The following is a 20,781-nucleotide window of genomic DNA, read 5'->3' as shown; positions in this document are numbered from 1 at the left end:
CCTGATGGCCTTTGCTTTTGCTGTTCTCTTGGCCTGTAATGCTTCTTCCTAAGCTACCCACATTCCTTCAGGTCTCTGCTCAAATATCACCTGAGCTCCCAACACAAAATAGCGACTCTCCCTCCTTCTACCACCTTGCCGGCGCTCGGCACACCTGGCTTATCCCCCCAGGCTTTATTTTTCTCTGTACCATGAACTGGTATTTATCTGCTGATCTATATACTACCTGGGCTCCTCCACCAGAATGTAAGCCCCACAGGATCAGAGACCACTGTGTTGGATGCCATGTTCCTAGAGCCTACTGGCTACGCAATAAATATTGGTTGCCCAAAGAATCGAATGGCGGAGAATTTCATGGATGGGGGCACTTATCTCTGGCTCCCTTCCTGTTACTCCTTGGTCTCAGAGTTTGTTGTTGGAAGCATGGCCAAGTGGCCCAAAATAGTGAAGACTGAGGGTTGAAACCTCCAGTACAAGAAGGCCCCACCAAGCTAAGGCTGACGTCCAAACTAGACAACTGCTTGGCCTCCCCATCTCCCCCCTGCCCAGAAATGGATATTTGTCTGACATGACCAAAGAGCTCACATTCGGATAGCACTTCCACTGGTTCTTAAAATGGCCAGGAGGTGGTTAGCAAGGGAGGAAAATGAAGATAGGAAAACTGGAGTACAACCCTGTTTAGCTGAACAGCAATCTAGGGAGACCCCGACTTAGGCACAGACCACACAATGATCTCTGGAATTGAGACCTGCCCTTGAAGAGCTCACAACCTGGGAGAAAGACACACAAGCAGATCAGGTTAACAAAATGTGGCAACTGACAAGACAAAGGTACATCCAGGCCGCGGTGGGAAGCAAGTGGAGGGGTACCTAGTACACCCTGGGCCTGGGGGTGGCGGGAAGGCCCCCTGGAGGAGATGATGTAGGGGCTGAGTTGCGAAGGATAACAGGAGTCAGCCAGACACAGAGTATAGTGAGGGCTTATCTCTGGAGTGGCAGGAAGAATATGAGAAAAGGCCTCTTTTTCTGACCCTTGGTCTACTGCTCTTTCCGTCATCTCTTGTTTGGGTCCAAAGGAAGAGAAGTGGGTCTCATTCAATTCATTCTGCCTGGACCTTGTGCTGGGCTGAGGTGCAATCATGGTGCTTTGTATTTGCAGGGCCTGGCACACAGCAGGCACTCAATAAATGTTGAATGAATGCAAGATTCCTTGTTGGGATGTGGATCTGTGTTTTCTCTTGGGAACTGCAGCATCAGAGAACTGTTGGTTAAGAAGTGTCAAGCCAAGAAAAGATCTGCAATCATTCATTCCCCATAAATGCAGCTATGACCAGATTGCCCTGGGCAGGGACACACCACCTTCCAAGTAGTCACAGCTGGCTAGTGTCCCAGGCCAAGGCACTTGGGGGTTGGGAGGAGGGCTGCTGGGCCCCAGAGGCAGATGATGAATATGCAGCTGGAATGTGGGGGATTGAAGGGTTAACCAGGTCTAGACTGGCTCTACTTCTGGCACTGGGTTGGGGCTAAACCTGGTCAAGCACCCCGTTCTGTGATGTGCCTGTATTGATTGTCCAGGCCCGGCTCCCAGTATCACAAAATCTCAGGCAGGCCCCTTCCAGGATTATGTTTTAAAGGGAAATGCAAATCACCTGGAGGCTGCTTCATGCTTGGAAGAAGTAAAATCGATTCTGTTTTCGTTAAAGTGATTTTTGGACACTGTCAAAAGCTCTCTCATCTCAGGCCATGGGGTGACAGAAAGGCTGCCGTTCTCGATTACGTAAGCAAGTCAACCTGGCAGCCGCAGGCCATCGCACCAGGAGCAAGGCTGCTCGGGGCCCTTCCCAAGCCCCCACCCTGAAGACAGCCAAGAAGGCCTCATCCTCTCCAGTCTCAGAGCTGGCTCTTGACGGCCCTGGTGGTTGCTTGCTCTGCAAGGCTTTCCTTCCGCACGTTCTCCACTTCCGCACGCTCCCCAGTTCCACACACTGAACTGGAGCCTCACCCACAGACTGACTCAGTCTAGGCCAATCATGATGCCAAGCAAAGTCAAACAAAATTCAGAAGGAAAATCTGCTTTAAAAAGTCTACAACATAGAATGTCTGCATGAACTAGATACGTTGGTCTTATTTAATATCGGGAGCTCTGTGTTATCCCTTTCCTCTGTTAACTGAGGTAATCGAGGATTTTATTTATAGCAGCAATTATAAGCCCCAACAGTAATCCTTTCGTGGTGCATGTGGGAGCTCCACGGTCAAGGGAGCATAAGGGAAACATGAGCTGGCCCTGGGGGTCTTCCCCACTAAGCCCAGGAGGCTGCCAAGCTAAGTCATCCTTGAGCCTTGGTGGCAGTTGGGCCGTTATTGTTCTGTGTGCTTAAGGTAGTTTGAGATATTAAATAAACAGAAATAATCCATTCCAAGAAATTCCTCCCTGGAGGACACTTGAGTAACTCATCAGTGAGTCCTGGGAAAGAGACAGAGTTAGGAACCAGAGCAAGGGAGCATGAACTCCCCTCAGCTCATCGGTCCTCGGTCCAGCCCCACGGCCTGTCAGTTGGCCCTCCTCTGCAAAGGAGCCGAAGACAGTTTCTGCCAGAAACCGGAACTTGGGGCAGGATTAGGGCAGGGAGGATCTGAAGATGGGAAGAACAAAGCGTCTGTTGGGAGCTGTTGGAAGCACTCGGGCAGACGGTAGAATGTGGCAGAATATTGGCCCCGGTATTCCACAGCCACTTGGGGGCTCAAATGCCAGTAAGGAGTAAGAAAAAGAAGGGTTCTTGGGGATGGTTTAGGCCTGAAACTAGCCAGTGACTATGTTCAGGGCCAGAGCCAGCCAGGGGAGAGGGAAACGTTTCCAGGGTCGAGTTGGGAAGACCTCCAAGCAGAGCAAGAAGATCACCCACTCCCCACACCCCCCACTACCACCACCACAATGCTGCAGAGTGTCCCAGGGGATGGACCAGAGGCCAGGTGAAGGCTGCCCTCCTCTGCCCCCAGGACCAGGGCTGGGCCAGAGCACGCATCTTAGGTCCACCCTAGAAAGAGGACAGGCAGGTCTGGGAAGGACTGAGAACAGTATCAGGTCAGGCAAATGGAAAAGGCACCCCATTCACACTGACCAAGCCATTAAAAAGGGTTTTGCCAAGTACCCGCTATGTATAACCAGACAGCGCTCCTGGCAATGGTTCCATTTGCCAACTCAGGAAGAAGTCAAAGTAGCCCAATCCAGCGTTTGACCACACCAGCCAGGGCAGATGGGAAGAAAACACCTGCTGTCCCATAACTTATCCAAGGTTAAGGAAAACACTACAGAAGGAAGGCTTCTTTTCCTGCTCATTCCTGTACCCTCCCAGAGGCCAGATGTTTGGAGGCAGGGGAAGAGCAGGGCGAAGGGTCCACAGGGCCATCGGGTGCTTGAGCTTCCAACACGCTTCTTCCTTTTCCCCTTTCATCTTCACTCCCAGCCATCCCCTTCCTGCCCTCTGAAAGCAAATACAAGGCCAAGACTGTCCGTCCCCTGACACTGGACTTGCCCCTTGACCTGCGGGGTGGATGAAATCAGTGGCCTCTCTAGCGACAGGGAAACAGTGGATTTTGCCAGGAATGCAGTCATTGATTTCCAAGGCAGCATTTGAACAGGCCCGATGAAAATGTTTCATTTACAAATTCCCTGTGTGCCTAAGGCAGTGGCTGTGGTACTCACTGTGCTCCTGTTCAAGAGCGACATGCCTTGAATGACCTAACCCCCTGAGGCCATAATGTAAAAGAAGTAACCTTGGAGGTCTGCTTTCCACCCACGACCCCAGACGGTATGGGGACGAGCGGACTGGCACGTGAACAGGGAATGGGCGCTGGAGACAGCCAGACTGGCATTGGAAAATCAGCTCTGCCCCTGGTCAGCTGTATGACGACAACAATCTACTTGACCTCTCTGGGCCTCACCTGCTGCATCTGTGAAGTTGGATGGCATTTTTCCTACCTTGCAGGGCTGTTGTAAAGACTCAGAGGGATAATATATGCAAAGTGCTTCGTGCACCGCTGACACACAGTAGACACACATATGCTGTTATACTAATAATAAAAAGTAAAAGGCAGGTGGTCTCCAAAGTTTCCATCGATCTCCTCTGAAACGATCCCACTTTAACTCTGACATCCATCCATCTGCCCTGTTTTGTCCCCATGGCAGTCCTGAGACATCACTTTAGTGTCATGAGTCCCATCAAAGGACACATAGGGCAATGGACAGTCATAGCCACATCAGGAGTGGGACCAGGGAGGTGGAGGGTGCGGTGTCCCTTTTAGGAAAGTATGAAAGGACGGTCAGGGTCAGCCTCCAAGGGGCAAAGGTGCCTCTTCTCCTGACATGGTGAGCAGCTTCCAGGCCATTTTATCCTTAAATATCCTACTGTGCCAAGAGACAAGTTCAAACAACCGGATGTTCCTACCAATCCCAGGTGCGAGTCGCTGTTCGAAGAACTGTGTGTATGTTGGAGAGAGAGGAAGGGGCAGGATGGCCTGTGTCAGACAGACAAGAGGGAAACGGAATGCCCCCATTCAATGTAACCTCCACAAATGGACAGTGACACCCCTTGCTCCCCCCTTCTCGTGTGGCACAATGACAAATGTAATCATTTTAAAAGGTCCCCTCACCTGCTCAGTCATTCCCAATAAGCCCACACAGCACTATGGAAAAACTGACACCAGCACCGCAGGGTATCGTCCAGGAAAAAAAATCGAATCACCAGGACGCCACCAACCAAATTGTAAAAGACCAAATAAAAAGCTTCATGAATTCTCCATCAGCAATATAATGCTTCCCAGCCTAAGCAAATACAGACCCAGCATATGAATTGTAAAGGGATTTTTGCATTAGCCTCAATGACTTCCAACAGCCGAAGCAGAAACCCTTAAGAAATACATGTCTCCATAAAGCTGCCTTCATTGGCTCTAATCCTGTTAGGGGGAAGATTGCAATCTCCTTTCTGAGCCCCTTCCTCGGATGGAAAGCTTTGCAGGCCAGCCCCATAAATACATTTCTGTGACCACAGCTAGAAAAGGGACCTCAGGGAGATGGAAGAGATGGAGTCACCCATGGCCTTGCTGAGTGCCTCTCCCTTTCCAGGATGGTCCTGCTGCCTCAGGGGCTGACCACATGATCCCTTCAGACCATCTTACAATGGCCCAGGTAGGCCGGGTCATTCAATCACAGAGTCAGGCCAAGAAAGCAAGGCTACTCCTCCTTCAGTGAGGAAATAAAAGTAAGTCCGGTGCCCTGCTTTGCAGAAAACCCAAGTTCAGAGTCGCTTTGAGAAAGTCTGCTGAGAGCTACTGAACTCTTGAGCACCTGTGGCAGGACACGGGTGGGGGGTGGGGAGTAAAGCCCAAGAGAGATAGCCTGCAGATACACGACTGAGAAGAAACGCAGGAAGGATCCAAAGAGAGTGCTCTCCATGTGTTCTGGTTAGTGCAACTGTGCACCCTCCTTAGGGCACTCCCCGGACTCCTCGGCCCTTCTTTCTTCCCACCTGCTGCCCTTACAAGCACAGATGCGTTTAAGAAGGCAGCAACCGTGACTCACTCCACTCCACACACAGACACAGAATGCACGGCTGAAAAGAGAACTAATGTCTTCATTTCCCATGTTTTATAAAATGCATGCCGCTGCCCCCTACCCAAGAAAACTCGATCCAGAGCGAGCTCTAGTCCCCAAATGAATCAGCCCTGCGCTTTCCTCCTTCGGATGAGACAACTCCCCTTGCTCCTATGACCCCGACAGCCGACTCCGCCCCTGTCTGCTGGATCCCGCCACCCGCCCAGGTTTCCCTTCCACATAACCTTCCACCCAACCGGCCACCAACGCGGACTCACCCCAGCGTGGTCATGGTGACAATGGTGTACCAAAACGAGGCGGGGATGCTCGTGAACTTGCTGGCCGAGGAGCCCTTCTCGGCGTAAAACATCACAGTGGCAAAGATGATGATGGCCATGGTGAGGGAGAAGAGGAGGAAGCCGAGCTCGGAGGCGCAGCTCTTGAGCGTGTAGCCCAGGATCCGCAAGCCCTGGGAGTGGCGTGAGAACTTGAAGATGCGGAAGACGCGGAAGACGCGGAGCGTGACGAAGGCGCCCGACACGTCCTCGTTGTTGGTCATGACCAGGCCGATGTAGTAGGGCATGATGGCCACCACGTCAATGATGCTCATGACGCTGCGGACGAAGCGGTAGCGGCTGGGCGCCGCGAAGAGCCGCAGGAGGTACTCCACGGTGAAGATCATGACGCAGGCCGTGTCCAGGCAGAAGAAGGCCACCGAGTAGCGCTCGCCGCACGGCAGCTCCTTGCTCCCGGGCACCGTGCCGCACGGCACCGTCTCCACCACGTTGGTGATGACCGACACGGCGATGAAGAAGCCAGTCACGTAGTAGAAGACCAAGGCCAGCGTGCTGGTGTGCGGGTTCTCGAAGGCGCGCCACATGGTCTGGCGGAAGCTGAGTGACGGCATGGACTCCTGGTTGTTCTCCGAGTCGTTGTCGTCCATGAGGCGCTCGGCGTTCTCCCGCTTGCGGTCCTTGTACTCCTCGTAGCAGCAGTCGCCGATGATCTCGGGCAGGATGCCGTAGAAGGCCAGCTCGTCGTCGTACGCCGAGATGCACTCGTAGCGCGGGTAGTGCAGCTTCCCCGTGCGGTAGAAGTTGAGCACGCAGCGGAACACTTCGGGGTCCCGGTCAAAGAAGTACTCCTTGGTGTCCTCGTTGAAGAAGAACTCCTTCTCCGTGCTGCCCAGCAGCGTGTCTGGGTAGCGCTCCAGCGTGGTCCGCCAGGTCTGGAACCTCCGGCCGCTCACGTTGAGGACGATCAGCTCATCCTGCCGCTTGTTCTTGTCGGCGGGGGCGAGGGGCATGGGGCAGTTGGCCACCGGCATCCACCCGATGGCCGCCGCCCGCGCAAAGGGCAGCCAGGCCGCCACGCCCGCCGCCATGGTGACGACTCCAGTTCTCGGGCCGGCCGCTGCTGCTCGGAGGCTTGGCACACCAGCTTGGAGTCAGTCCTGCGGCCCCTGCAAGACAGGAGGGGAGAACAGAGGAGCAGGTGAGCCCGTGATTGCTCCCCCCACCCCCCCCGAAATGGGACGCGGGGCAGGGTCAGCGCTGAGTGAGAGACAGCCAAAGTCCTGATGGCAGATCAGTGGAACCCAAGTCACTACCCAAGGGTGGGGACTTGATTCTTTCTCCCTCCCCTCCTGGAGAGAGCACCTGGGCCAGGCCAGTGCAGCCGTGTGGGCTTGCCAGATGTTGTTGACCGCCCAACAAACTGTCAAGTTTCAGGAAGGCTCAGGAGCATTTGGAGGGAAAGCCTCTTTGGTAGGAATATCTGGGAAGATGCGGGTAATAATCAGCTCTGAAAGGTTATGGCGTTATTACGAATTTAAATTGGGAGAGGGTAAATGAGTTCTCATTAAACAAATTTAAAAGTGGGATAAACATGCTAATTTTTATTTCACTCTTCACCCACCAAGGTAATCAGGAATGGGGGAGTGGGTGAGGGAGATCAGGTAAACATATTCTTTCTACTCCTCCCTGGTTAGGTGGGAGGCTGGGGCTGCCCATGTCTGGAAAGTTCTCCTAGATGGTGGGTGAAGACGGTAGGCCCAGAGCTTGGTACAGTTCTTTCCCCCAAGTCCCATGGAGAAGGCAGTCCCTGGTGTGCTACTCTCTGGGCCAGCTGGCAACTTAGCATCCATCCTTGCCCCTCAGAGCCAGGACAGAAAAATGTGGGAGAAGCTGTGAGGCTGGGCAGGGCTCCTTCACCACCTTGTAAAGCGGGTCTTGGGCTCTTGGTTCACCTGCCTTCCATGCATTGTCCCTCTCCCTCCCAGAGGAAGCTGATCCACACTCTGCCATCTCCAGATTCCTCGCCTCCCATCTCCATCTGCCCACCATCCATAGCTCCCTCGGGTTATGTAACAATACTCTTTCCCATGCCAGCCCCTTTCACCCGGCTCCACTCCAGCCCTGGGCTGCCTCATCCCTTACCCCAGCAGACTCTGAACCACACCGCAGACACATCTCCCCATCACCTGCATGGATGGGTGGGGGGTGGGGATGAGGAGGGACAAGGGCTTGGAGAATTATTTTTGGCTTTGAGAAACAGATTTACCTTCCCAAATCTGGCTTTTTAAGGATGATACTGAAATGACTCTGAATCCCCAAATGTGTTACCATCTGTGGGAAGACATGTGGTGACACAGAAACACACGTAACAGCACCAGGAAATTGTTTGGGGTTGACACACTCATTTTCACTGATCCTAAACTGGCACACGGGACCAATCCTCGCTCAGAATGATTTGGACCCTCTGGAGTTCGGGTTGGCTTGACTCTATGTTGAAATGAATGAGGCAGAGGTTTATCTTGTAAATGGGATTTTGATCTTCATCTTTCCCTCTAAACCCGCTTCCTTCTCCTAACTACCAACTCCTCTAGGCTCTCAGATCTGCACTCAGTCCTGAGCTGCCACTAGAGTGTCCCCATCTGGATGCCCCTGACGCTGGACAAGGTCAAACCGATCCTACCTCCTTGCCCACAGCTGCTCCTCAGTCAGCCTTTTGTTCCTGGCTGCCCTAACCCCAGGCCTGTCCCTTTGGCCATCTTCCTCCTTGCTTCACCCAAAGGGTTGCCCAATAATGAGACAACAGCTCTCACTGCCCTCATGATGGCCCTTGTTCCCTCGGGCCTCCTTCCTTCCCTTCCCACTGGCCTGCTCATCTCTCTCGTCCCTCCCCGACCCTGCACCCCTGTTTCTCCTGGTCCCCAGAAATCCATTCTGCTCAGGGGGAGCTCCCTAAAGCCAGGTTCTGGTGGTGCTGAATCCCACAACCTATGATCTCAGGTCCGAACTCTCTGGCCCAGCATTCCAGCCTTGCTGCAAACAGATCCTGGCTGACCATTCTGGCCCGTGCCCCGTGCCCCGTGCCGCATGCACCTGCCCCAGCCTCCAACAACAAGAGCAGAGCGGCTCATGCACAGACCGAACAGGGGTAGGGGGTCTGTTTCTGGACACTCCTCCTTCTGTGGGGAATATCCTTCTCTTTCAGCCATCCTATTCGCCTCCCTATTCCCCATCCTCTCCGCCATGCCCCCTTCTCTTGCCACCTTGAAATGCTCTCCCTCTTTGGGCTCCTGGTGCTTTGTTTGTCCCTCTTTTCCAGCACCTCTGGCCCCCTGGGCTGGATTCCGAGACACTTTCTATGCACCCAATTAATACTCGTCACTAACAATCATCTTGCACTTACTCTATGCACTGTCTCCCTCAGATCATCTCCTGTTACCCTCACAGCAACCTAGGAAGAAGTCTGAGCGTTGGCAGTGGGCCAGCCGGAAAGGGACAGAACAGGAATCCCACCTCAGGCAGCCTGACGCCCCCTGTCCCCCGCAATGCTACCTGACTACTCTAGGTCTTCCTGTCCAGAGAGGGACAGCCGCTGATGTTTACAAAGGGCTGGCTGAGTGCCAGGCACCATCTCAACCCACCCCACCGACACCACTGTCGTCCCTATGTCACCGATGAAGAAGAGGAATCATGAAGAATTTGAATAACTGGCCGAAGGCCGTGATAAGAAGGCAGAGAGATTTAAACCCAGGCAGTCTCCATGTGCGGTTCAAGGGTACTGTCCTGTTTTTCCCGTCCCACAGTCAGCTCCTTGAAGGTAAAGACCACAACACCTCCATTTTTACCCGACAGCCCGGGGGGCAGCTCAGCCTGCTGCACTGGGAGGTTTTCACACTGGGAGCAAACATGTCATTTGCATTCTATCAATCTTACTCCATGCCTTGCTAAGGGGGTGGGGTTCAAGGGTAGACATTCTCTCTCCTGACAAACAGCAAACTCTGCAGCCAGACCAGAATCCAAAGAATCCAACTGAAGTGCTCTGACTCACTGTGCTCTCAGGCGGGTTTTCTCAAGGAGCCAATCTCTGCCTCAGTTTCCTCATCTGCATGCTAAGGAGGATAGTCACAGGTGCCTCTGCTCCCTCATAAAGGGAGGTTGATTCAGATGCCGCAGAAGACAACAGGAATGACAATGACATTGCCTATAAATGTCATCACTCAGAGAACAGAAACACAGCACAAGCCTGATGAGCTCTTGATTATGGCAAAAGAACAGGGGGGTTGTTCATTCCCCGTGGTGGGGAGCCACAGGCCCTGATGGAACTGGGAGCATACCCTGCGCATTTTAGATCTTTTTCCAGAAATGTACCCTGCTCACTCCCATACTTTCTCTGGGCTCTCGGGAGGATCTGCTGTCCTTTCCTGCACTCTTCGCTGGGTTTCTAGGGAGCAAGTGCGGTTGGACAAGCAAGCCCGCAATGCACGCCTCGGTCCCAAGTAATTCCAATTCACGTCCAGGGCGTATCGATGGTGTGCCGACAAGGCTCTGGGCACGTTTTAGGCACTTCTGCAGCAACAGTTTAATTTATCCTCACAGAAAATCCCATGACTTGGACGTTTCCGCCCATCAGTTTCGGGGAGGGAGCTGAGACTCAGATCCCTTCTGAGGAGCTGAATTCCACGTTATGCAGGAGCTGATGATTTTTCAAGCAGGTCATTGACCGAGTCACTACCGAATGGCTCTCCTGACCTAAGTGTAGGCAGATACTGACGTTCCTCACGGCAAAGAGCAGGCTGCAGAGACGCCCCTCACCCTGGCCCAGGCAGCAAAGAGCAGGTCAGGGAGCTCTGCGTTCTGTGTCACTTCTCTCCTGCACTGGTGAAACCAAGCCCCCAAGGTGCCCTGCACCTCGGAGTCCTCCTCTGTCAGAGGAGCGAGCTGGACAAGAAAGTGACAAGGAGCCCTTCGGCTCAAGGCATCCCTGACTGCCAGGATCCGGGACATGAGGCTGGAGCTCCTGAGACCTCTTCGAACAGTTGCCCCTGCAAAGCAGGAAGTAGAGCATCTGGGTTTGTTGCTGTGGGGACAGACTTCGCCGGAGCCTCATCTCCACAAGAGGCAGTTCTGGGAATTCCTGATGAGGCTGGTGCCCAGAACAGGGTACACAACCTGCATCAACTCAGAGCTTGAGGCCATCTGAGACCGGGTCCTCCTGCAGAGCCCTCCTGGCCTTCTCCTAGACGCTGCGCCCTGGACCTCTGACTCTTAATATCTTTGCTTTATCCCAGAATGGAGCTCGGAGAGGCAGGACCTTGAGGGGGTTCGGGCGGCAAAGAGTAAGACACGAGACTGCTGAGCCAGGAGGTACCCCGTGAGCACACTGCTCGGGTCCAATATGCAGCTCTGCACCGGGCCGGGCCAACGCCCTTCCCCTTCCAGTCTCCCAGCACTGCTCCAGCCTGACCAAGCTTCAGTGGCTGGCATCTGTCCCTGCCAAGCTGAGTCCCACCCCTTTACCCTCTCCACCTCAGGCCCATCTCCTCTTCTCAAGGGCAATGAGTACCTCATCTATGGCTCACAGATGAATAATTGAGAGTTATACAGAAGGAAAAACAACCCCTGTCTATCATAAAAGCTTCTAGTCCCAAGGCCCAACCAATCCAGGACAATCTTCCCAAAGAAGGCCAAGCAAAAGCCAGGCCATCTCCAGAGGCTCGATCCCTGTTCCCCCGGTAAGAGGTACCCCAAAGAAGCATTACCCCACTGCTACTTTCTCTGTGTGTGTGTGTGTATGTGTGTGTGTGTGTGTGTGTAAAGGGGGTGGTGAGGTTTGGAAGGAGAGGAAAAGTTTCCCATCTGATACCAGGCCCAAGGCCATATAGCCTCCACACAAGCCCACAGATGTGAGCCTGTTTAAGCAGGGCTTCTCCACGGCACTCTGTGTAGCGCTCGCCCCCTGACAGGGCCAACACCTTGTGAAGCAGACCCGGCTATGAATTCCTGCAACAGGCACAAGAGTGCGGCCCCATTTCCAGCCAATGGCATGGCACACGCCTCACATGCCAAGGTTTTACTAGGACGTGGACGCTTTACAAATGAAAAATCTGAAGCTATTTTTGCTTTTGGCAGAAAGAGTTTGACAGTGGGAAAGATGGGGGTGGGGGGAGGCCAGGGAAGAGCCGTTTAAAACAGGTGAGAGCTAAAATGGCAAAGGCAAAAAAATCCTAGAAGAGGGGAATACAAATTCTCCTGCCGTAAAAAAGCCAGCCCTATTACACAGCTTCTGTTTTGGAGGGAGAGGGCCCAAAGTGGGCAAAGTGACGAGACAGCCTGTCCTGGGGACTAACACCTAACCTGAGCCCAGGCACAGGACAGCAAAGCATCCCATCACCAAGGTCTGCCCTTCAGTGACCTCGGTAGCATGCTGGGTGTGGAGAGTCTCTGGAAACTTTTACCTTCCATAATTTTACAACACGTTCCTTAGCCCAGAATGGGGCCAGTCTCGCGGCAGGGAGGGTCCTGACGATTCAGCGGGCCTTTTCCTCTGCCCACAGGGTTTGGATGGAGGGGCACAAAACAGAAAGGGTGCCAGGCTGGGGATCCCTGAGGTACAGGCCTGGGACAAGCACACAGATCCTCTTCTCCCACACTGCCACTCCTAGGCTGGCCAGGGCACTTTCCTGAACTCCCTTTTTCTCCAGCCTCCTCAACAGCAAAAGGGAACAAGCTACTAATCTTTCTTCCTCTGGGGGTCCCTTGTGTACTTGCATTTTGTTGCCTTCAAGTAGCAACTGGGAAAAATAAACACATCAGTTCCAACATGTCCTCATGGGGAAATGGACACATGCTTTGTATTGAATTCCTGCACGCCCTTTCTATAGACATTAAATATCCGGGTTTCCTTGAAGTAACGGTAAATACGGCATACATTTAACCATCACATACATTCATGCAAAATACCAACATGCACCACAGAGGAACCCAGCCCAGTCTTACAAACAGGATTGTAAGAAAGTTCAGACACCCTCTCTTCAGAAATACAACGGAGCCTTCTCTTTGCTATAAGATTCCAGGTCCGGAACCTCAGCCTGTTGCTGACATATCAGGCTGCCCAGGGATAAAAGCAGAACCTCTTGGACTCAATTCAAATGTCAACGCTAAGCAAGGACAGGAATTCAGTTGATTCCAGGTAACTTCTCTGCCCTGTCCCTTTTGCGCCCCAGCCCCAGTATAAACACCTTGCCAAAGCGAGTCTTTCGAACCCCCACCCCTCCCGCGGCCCGCACTGGCCCCAGTGTCACTTAGAGACCTTTCTCAGAGCTCGCGGGGTGGAAGCGGCGTCGGGCAGGACCAGATGTGCGGCCCCCCGCCTCTGGTAAGCACACCGCAGGCTCGCCGGGCTGGAGAACTTTGCGAAGCGCCCCAAACTGCTCCCTGCTTCCACCCTCAGCCATTTCTCTCGTCCTCTCCTCGCTAGGAGCGCGGGTACCGAGCAAGCCGTCGCCACCTGCCGCCGGATCCCGGGGCGCTGCCTGTGGCACCCCCCGAGGGAAGGCAGGCCAATGGAAAGAGGGCAGAGGTTCACACCCCCACACCCCCAAGCCTCACGTCGCCGAGCTGCCCGGAGGTGGCTGCACAGCCAGCCGGAGGGAACCGACGCCCCCGGGCCGGCTGCCTGCTCCCCCGCGGCGCCGGCCCCACCCCCAATCCTTCCGGCGCCCCAGCGCCCACCCACCCGGGCGCAGGAGTGGGAGGGTGCCGCGTGGGCAGCTGGAGCAACAGGCGTGGGAGCAGCGCTCCTCACACTTCCTGGCTCCAGAAGGCTCGGTCGGGTCCCTCTTACCTTCGGCGAAGCGAGCCCCGGGCCCCGCGCCCCGCGCCCGCGCGCGCGAGGAAGCTGCGGCCGGGAGCCGGGGGCCGCGGAGGCGCGGAGCGCCCAGCAGCGCGGCGAAGCGCCCAGCAGCCGCCGCTCGCCGGCGAAGTCTCGCTCGTTCCCTCCCTGGCTCGGTCCGTTCGTGCGTCCCTCGGTCCGTGGGGCCCTCCCTCCCCCGCCGCCGCCGCCGCCGCCGCCGCTCCAGCCCTGGCTCGGCGGCGCGTCCCCTCCCCGCCGCCCCGCTCGCGGGCTCGCGGGCTCGCGGGCTTCCTCGCTCGCGCCCTGCCCCCGCCGCTGCCGGCGCCGCGCGGAGCGGAGCCCGGCGGGCCACCGGCTGCCTGGCGAGGTCCCTCTCCCGAAGGGGGAGGCGGTGGGGGCGCGACGCGGGCGGGGCGGAGAGGAGAGTCCGGGGGCGGCGGCGAGGCTGCGCCCTCGGCTCCCTGCCGATCCCCGCCGGCGGAGCGGCTCCAGGCCAGGCCTGAGAGCGCGGCCCTCCAGGCAGCGGAGGGAGAGAGGAAGACGACCTGGAGGCTCGCCGCGGGAGGGTGCCCGGGGCGAGGGCGTGTGACTCCCCGCGCGAGGGTGTGTGTGAGTGCGTGTGTGTGTGTGTGTGTGTGTGTGTGTGTGTGTGTGTAGGGGCGCGCGCGCGAGCGGGGGGCGGGGAGACAAGGCAGAGCCTGGTGCTTCTCCCCGGGCGAGTGGAGGAATCCTAGGGTGTGCCTGGAGGTGGCGGAGTGTGCCAGCGCGGGTGGAAGCTCGTGTGCCGGCAAGGGTGGGCACGGGGGTGAGCGTGGCAAGGTGAGCTCGGCTTGGGCGTGGGGGCGGAGCATTGAGTGGGCACGAGTGTGAGCTCGGGGGCGTATATACTGGGGATCCGAGGAGAGGCTGCACGGAGCGCTAGTGTGTGCGCGCGCGTGTGGGGGGGGTGTGGAGCTAGCTGGGTGTCTCTTTCTCACCGACTGTCCACGCGACACCAGCACTTGCTCACGGCGGAGCCCCGCCACCTGGCGAGGTGGAGCTGGCTACCGCACAAGCTTCCCGGCTCGCCGCGGCTTCAGCTCAGCGTGCCTCCGCGTGCCAGAGCTGGAGATCCCAAGGGGGACCCACACTGCCCTGATCCCACGTAAGAGCCGCTCTCCTCCCGGGCTCGAGCGAGGGGCAGGACCCGAAGGTAGGGATTCGTTCTCCTGTCCTGCCACGTGTTCCTAGTACCCAGGTCTGAGAGTCTGGACTCAGGAGGATGAACTCTCAGCCTGAATCCGCCCGATCCCTCGGTCCCTCCCCAAAGCCCACGGAGCCCCACTGCCCGGTGCCCCGACCCAGGATGGGGAGCAGGCGGTCGGCACGTGCCCATAGGACCCGGCGGATGGAGCCCCGCGGAGCCCCAGAGCAGCCCGGGAGAGTGATATCCGGCCCAGCCTCCCCTACTCCCGTCCGCGGCGCGCGGAGTGTTCAGTCCCCGCAGACCGTGCGGACCCGCGGCTCCAGCTTTCCCCTTGTCTGCGGCCCAGTTGCCAGGAATCCCGGAATCTCGGAATCTCCGTCTGCGGCTTGAGAAGCCGGGCGGCTCCTTGCCTCAGCGGGCCCAGAACACAGGGCTTGAGCGATCACAGTTCTGAGCGTAGAGAGGTGTGTGCCTGAGACGGACAGCGAGAAGAAAGCAAAGCGTGCGGTGAAGGCGAGGGAGGGTGTGCTGGAAAGAACCTCGCTGAGTCCGGATGGGGTTTCTGGCTTGTGAGAACCCCTACCCTGTTCCAGGTTAAGGGGTGGCGGTCAGTCGTTGTGGTCTGGGCCGCTGTGGGTCCCTGGAAGCTGGAGCCCCTCTCACTGATTCCTCCCACCTTCCCCAAAGCCCCCTTCAGTGTGTCAGTCTGAAAGGTGTACAATTGGCCCTTCAAGAGGTGGGCGTGGGATCCATTAGCATTTGCCAGGAGTCCCAGAGCTCTGTGGGATTTGCATACTGATTTACATACAGTAATAATGATTAACAACAGTGCCACTCCCTGGCAGACAGGGGAAGAATTCAGGGAAGGCCCTGGCGCTTCTCCCACTTCCCTCCTCCCTCCCCTCCAGGGAAGAGCTAATTTTCTCACAACTACCGACCTAAGCTGCTAGGACCCCTGGGACCGCCCAGACTCTGGGTGGGCAGGTCCAGGGAGGGACACTTCCCCTCCGTTCTCCACCCCCTGGTCCAAGTGGGGAGAGTTAAAACTCCCTATTTTATTTCTCCTGTCCATTCCCACCTTTGTTTGGCATCCTGGGATAGCTCAAGGGCTGGGTTTGCCCCAAAGCATAGAGGCTTCTGGGAATAGTTAGCTGGGGGCATCCTTCCCCTTCCAGAGAGGTCAACTGATGGGACAGCTGTGCTCTCCTGTGCCTTGGAAGTCCTGTTTGAAGACAGGGCATTGATTCAGACCCCCAATGCCACCCCCCTCACAAACACACCTGGCCCTGTTCCTCCCAGGCTACCATCTCATCATTTAACAGAAGTAGCTCTAGAGAGAAATATGAAAGACTTGAATTTCTCGTCTAGGCCAGTAAGCTTTTTATTTACCTGCCCTTCTCACAACCAGGTGACCTGGAAAATAAGAAAGAGCAAGAGATGGGCAGAAAGAAGTTTCCTTGACTCCAGCAGCTGGAGGAGCCACTGTCCAGGAGGTGTTGTCCCTCCCAGCGGCTGCCATCCTCCCACTGGCCCTCTCCAGGCCTGCATGGCCTCACCTTCCCCCTCTCTGCCTCTGGCCTGGCCTGGCCGGGATTTTCACTTGCTTTTCCCCCATGACACGGCCGCTTTTCCTTTAACTCTCAGCTTCTATTTAAAAAGCTAATTTGGGAGCTTGTCCATGCTCCCAATTCAGACATTTTAAATAGGAACTGAAAGTCAAGAGCTGCCAGGACACTAGCTTTCTTCCCCTTGCCACCAGCACAGCTCAGGCGTCTGTTCGGTTGTCCTGCTGGCCCTGGCTCTGTGTGTGTGTGTGTGTGTGTGTGTGTGTGTCTGTGTGTGCGCAAGCCCGCGCACGTGCATGCCTCTGTGGGTGTGCCTGTGTGTGTGTGCACGCGAGAGAGAGCTAGCTAGCAAGAGAGTGCACCAAGTGTATTTCCAGCTATCTTTTCTATTTAAAGACGGTGCTCCCGTGAATGACTATTTTCTGTCTGTGTGTCCTTCCTAAGCCATGCACACATGAGGATTCTTCTCGAGTCCCGTGGTTCTGGCCACTCTTTGCAGAGCTTGTCACCCTGTGGACTGCGAGGGCAAGAAGCAACCTAGCTCCAAGTCAGCCACCTCCGTGCTGACATGCCAGGCTGGTGCGCCTGCGCAGCTCTTTCCCCGGGCCGCTGCGTTCAGGCTTGCCCTTTGAAGCTGTGCTTCGGAGTGTCCTTAAGGGTTGTTCTCGCCTGCTCATTGCTCCTGCTGTCCTACTTGAGCCATTTGCCCCATGTTGGGCCAGGAGCTTGGAGAGAGATTGCACCTTTGATGGTTGTAGGCTTTCCTGCCTTTGACAGAGACTCAATGCCCTACGTACCTTGGAGGTCAAAAGCATAGGCTCTGAGGTCAGACTTCTGACTTTGAAACTGCCTCTGTGACTTACTAGCTCTACGACCTTGGGGAAGCTCTTTACTTTCCCCATGCCTTGATTTCCTCATCTGCTATAAAATGATAATAGATGCTACTATTTACCTTATCGGGTTATTGTGAGGATTAAATGAATTCTCAGAACTTGAGAACAGTGCCAGGAACATAAGAAGTACCATGGAATTGTTGGCTGTTGTTGTTGTTCAAGGCAGAAGGGGTGCAAACAGGATGTTTGTGGAGGAAGGTGGAATGGCTGGATCGTACATAGGGGAGACATGCCCCTCTATCCATACAATGGTAATGATGCCCAGCCACAGCCCGCAGAGGGTCCAGTTCACCTTGTTGAGATAGTTGATTCCCTAAGCCCCAGAAGAGGGAAACTTCTGGCAAAGGAATAGAAGAGGAGGCACAGGGATGGGATAAGGAAGGGGCTGGACCAGCTGGAAAGCCCATGGGGCACTTCGTGGGGGCCAATTTTATGCTAACCATGTGGACCCAGCCTCCCTTACTCACCTAACTATGTAAAGCAAGGCTTGATGGAAGGGCAGTTCTGGCGAAGGACTCAGTGGGGGTGGCCGCTAGTTCTTGCTTAGTCTCCCCATGGGATTTGGGACCTCTAGCTTTGATCTGGCCATGACCTCCTATCTCTTATCCCTGCAGCTGGGCATCTCAGCATTTATTCATGGGCCAACTGAAGTCATTGCCTTCAGTCCCCGGGCATCTCATCAGGGCACAGCGAGGTTAAGTGGCTTCTGCAGGGTCACAGGTAGGAACTCATGAGGCCACTAATAAGAGGGAAACAATGAAAGACCAAGAATCAGAAAGCTTCCAAGGGATGTAGGGCAGGACTGCAAGTCATTGAGGTATATCGGGCTTAGTAGGTGCCTCGAGTGGAGGAGACTCCACGCGCTGGACTCCTTGCTGGGTCTCCTCTAATCCTGCACAGCAGATTATTACCATTTTTTAGATGGGAAAACTGAAGGAGGTCGATGCATAGGGACGCATCCCAGGCCACACCCCTAGAGTGAATCTCTGAACCCTCCCTCTTTCCATGCCCCGAGGCTGCCGGGCATGGTCATTTGCTCCTCAGAGAATAGAGTGGCCCCCCTTAGTCAGCTAAGATCTGCCTGAGGAGGACTCTATTGACCTGGTTCTAGTTTCTCCAGTGTTTGGCATCACAGGCTGGGCATGGGGGCAGGCATTCAGTGTGTCCAGGCTGGGGTTGTACCATCTGAGTCTTTTTCAGTGTATAGTCCTCCTGAGGGATTTAAAAAAAAAAAAAAAGATTTTGTTCATTCATTTGACAGAGAAAGAGAGGGAGCACAAGGAGGGGGAGGCGCAGAAGGAAAGGGAGAAGGAGGTGCCCCACTGAGCAGGGAAACTGATGTAGGACTCGATCCCAGGAGCCTGGGATCATGACCCAAGCCAAAGGTAGATGCTTAAGTGACTGAGCTGCCCAGGCACTCTTCCTGAGGAATTTCGGAGCTTGGTGTTGCCTTGGCTTTCTCTAGTTTTCCAAGGTGAAGCAGGAGGTGGTGTGTCAATGCTGAGGAGATTTGCCCCGTCCCAGAAAGCCAGGGGTCCACTTGCTGGGTATTGGTCCGCACTGTTCAGCTGAGCCAGTCCAAGATATCCTGCCCAACACTGGGGGCTGTGCTGGCTGAACTCACAACCGTCAAGTGTCCCAGGTCTCTTCCTGAGGGAGTGGGGCAAACCCACACTTCCTGAAGCCCTAACCCCATTCAGGAGGCTCATAGTTGCCTGGGTGTCCTCTCATTAGTCAAAATGTTTAGAGTGGTGATGGCCAATGAGAAGTCGTCAAAGTTGGGTTCTGGCGGATCTTCCAAAAGTCAGTCTTTCCAGAACTTCAAAAGCCTGACACCTGTTCCAACCCAGGCAGGTACTAGGGAGGCATAGCCATGGTAGGGGGCTTTCTGCTCATCAAGACCTCCCTTAAAGCAAGAGAGTAGGAGAAGAAAGAAGAGGGAAGGGAAGAAGAAAGGGGGATGCTGGCACTGGAAGGAAGGAACACATCTCAATCATTTGTTCAGTTTCTTGCTAGAAACAATTTGGAGGAGGGCTGGAGAGGCTGAAGGTGTAGCCCATAGGTATGCTGTAACTGTTTTCTTCTCCACCAGTGGCTCCGTTTGCTTGGAAAATGATGTTTCCCAGGGCTCTGTCCTGTTCTTCTCTATTTCTCCATCTGCCCTTTTTCCTGAAGAGTCAAGGTGAGCCTCTGGTTTCAAATTCATTCAGGTGCTGACGATCCTCTTCTGAGCTTTCCCCTACCCCTAACTTTCTACTGGGCATATCTGTCAATGTACACAGATACTTCTCTGTGACATCCTCCCAGCCTCCTTAAACCTTCTGCAATAGATCATTTCCTCTAAAACATCCTCATCTGATCATGACACCTCCTCTCACTTCCTTTCTGACCTTCCCTCTTTCCACTCACACACCTTTCTTTCCAGCACATAGAGTTTTCACCAAATCCCATCATTTCACTCCTTTGTGCCTTTGGACATGCTGTACTGTCCTCTAGAAAGGCCTTCTACCACTTCCTGTTTCCTTCTGTGTTCCTCAAAAACATGCACTCAGCCAGAATCCTTCCATACCCAGCCCAAGGGTCACACAAGATGTACTGATAAAGTCCACCCTAACTCCAGGAGGAACTAGCCATTCCCCAGCTGGGCTACCCTAGTCATTCCTTATAACCTTCGTTGTTTGTATGGTGGTCTCCTGTTCTGGCTTTAAGCTGTTTAAGGCAAGAACCATTATTTATCATCTCCAAATATGCTAGCTCAGTGTTTGGTACGTTGCAGAGATTCAATAAAATTACATTAGGATTATTTGTATTTTCTGTTTTTTTTTAAGATTTTATTTATTTATTTGACAGAGAAAGAGAGAGAGAGCAAGAGAGGGAACCCAAGCAGGGGGAGTGGGAAAGGGAGAGGCAGGCTTCCCACCAAGCAGGGCTCGTTCCTAGGACCACCTAAGCCGAAGGCAGATGCTTAATGACTGAGCCACCCAGGCGCCCTGGGATTATTTATACTTTCATTCACATGGTTCCCTTGATTGTGTGTAACTGAGAATATGTGAAAATATGTCAACTGGTCAACCTCCAGGTCCTGATTGATCTCTAGCTCTGGCATGAGGACAGAGAGAAAGGTTCAAGGTGTTCAATTTTCAGCTGATGCTAGATGAAAAGAGCCGCAGAGCCCCCCTCCTCCAGCCTTTTCGAATCTACAAAGAGAGCCTCAGTCAATGCTGCCTGCGGAGACTTGGCCAGTGTTCTCTTGAACCAGATTGGTTTTCAGAGAATTCTTTTCTTTCCTTTCTGGTAGAATATCACCTCCTTGGGAACAGCCAGGATGCTGTCAGTTGGAAATGGTACCTGGTTGTCTGCAGCTGTGACTATGCTCACTGTAAGAACTGGCATGTGGGCTTGT

At 54.6% G+C, this 20,781-nt stretch overlaps 1 protein-coding gene across 3 annotated transcripts in view; it reads right to left on the bottom strand.

The window, feature by feature from the left end:
• Window positions 1-13,914, bottom strand: part of KCND3 (potassium voltage-gated channel subfamily D member 3) — a 211,428-nt gene extending 197,514 nt beyond the window's left edge. The window contains exons 1-2 of one of the 3 annotated variants that reach the window (XM_046026937.1): window positions 13,726-13,914; window positions 5,868-7,051 (exon numbers count right to left, since the gene is read on the bottom strand). In XM_046026937.1, the coding sequence (XP_045882893.1) occupies window positions 5,868-6,973 (1,106 nt within the window). In that variant the 5' untranslated portion in view covers window positions 6,974-7,051; window positions 13,726-13,914. Of the gene's footprint in view, window positions 1-5,867; window positions 7,052-13,191; window positions 13,318-13,725 lie in introns of those variants that run through there. The other 2 variants (XM_046026953.1, XM_046026944.1) reach the window with 2 other exon arrangements.
• Window positions 13,915-20,781: the final 6,867 nt, after the last annotated feature.

Source organism: Meles meles, chromosome 1 (assembly GCF_922984935.1).
Source record: "Meles meles chromosome 1, mMelMel3.1 paternal haplotype, whole genome shotgun sequence".
Classification (NCBI taxonomy): Eukaryota; Metazoa; Chordata; class Mammalia; order Carnivora; family Mustelidae; genus Meles; species Meles meles.
Note: the sequence above shows the minus strand (reverse complement) of the source record. Positions and strands in the feature narration are given on the sequence as shown.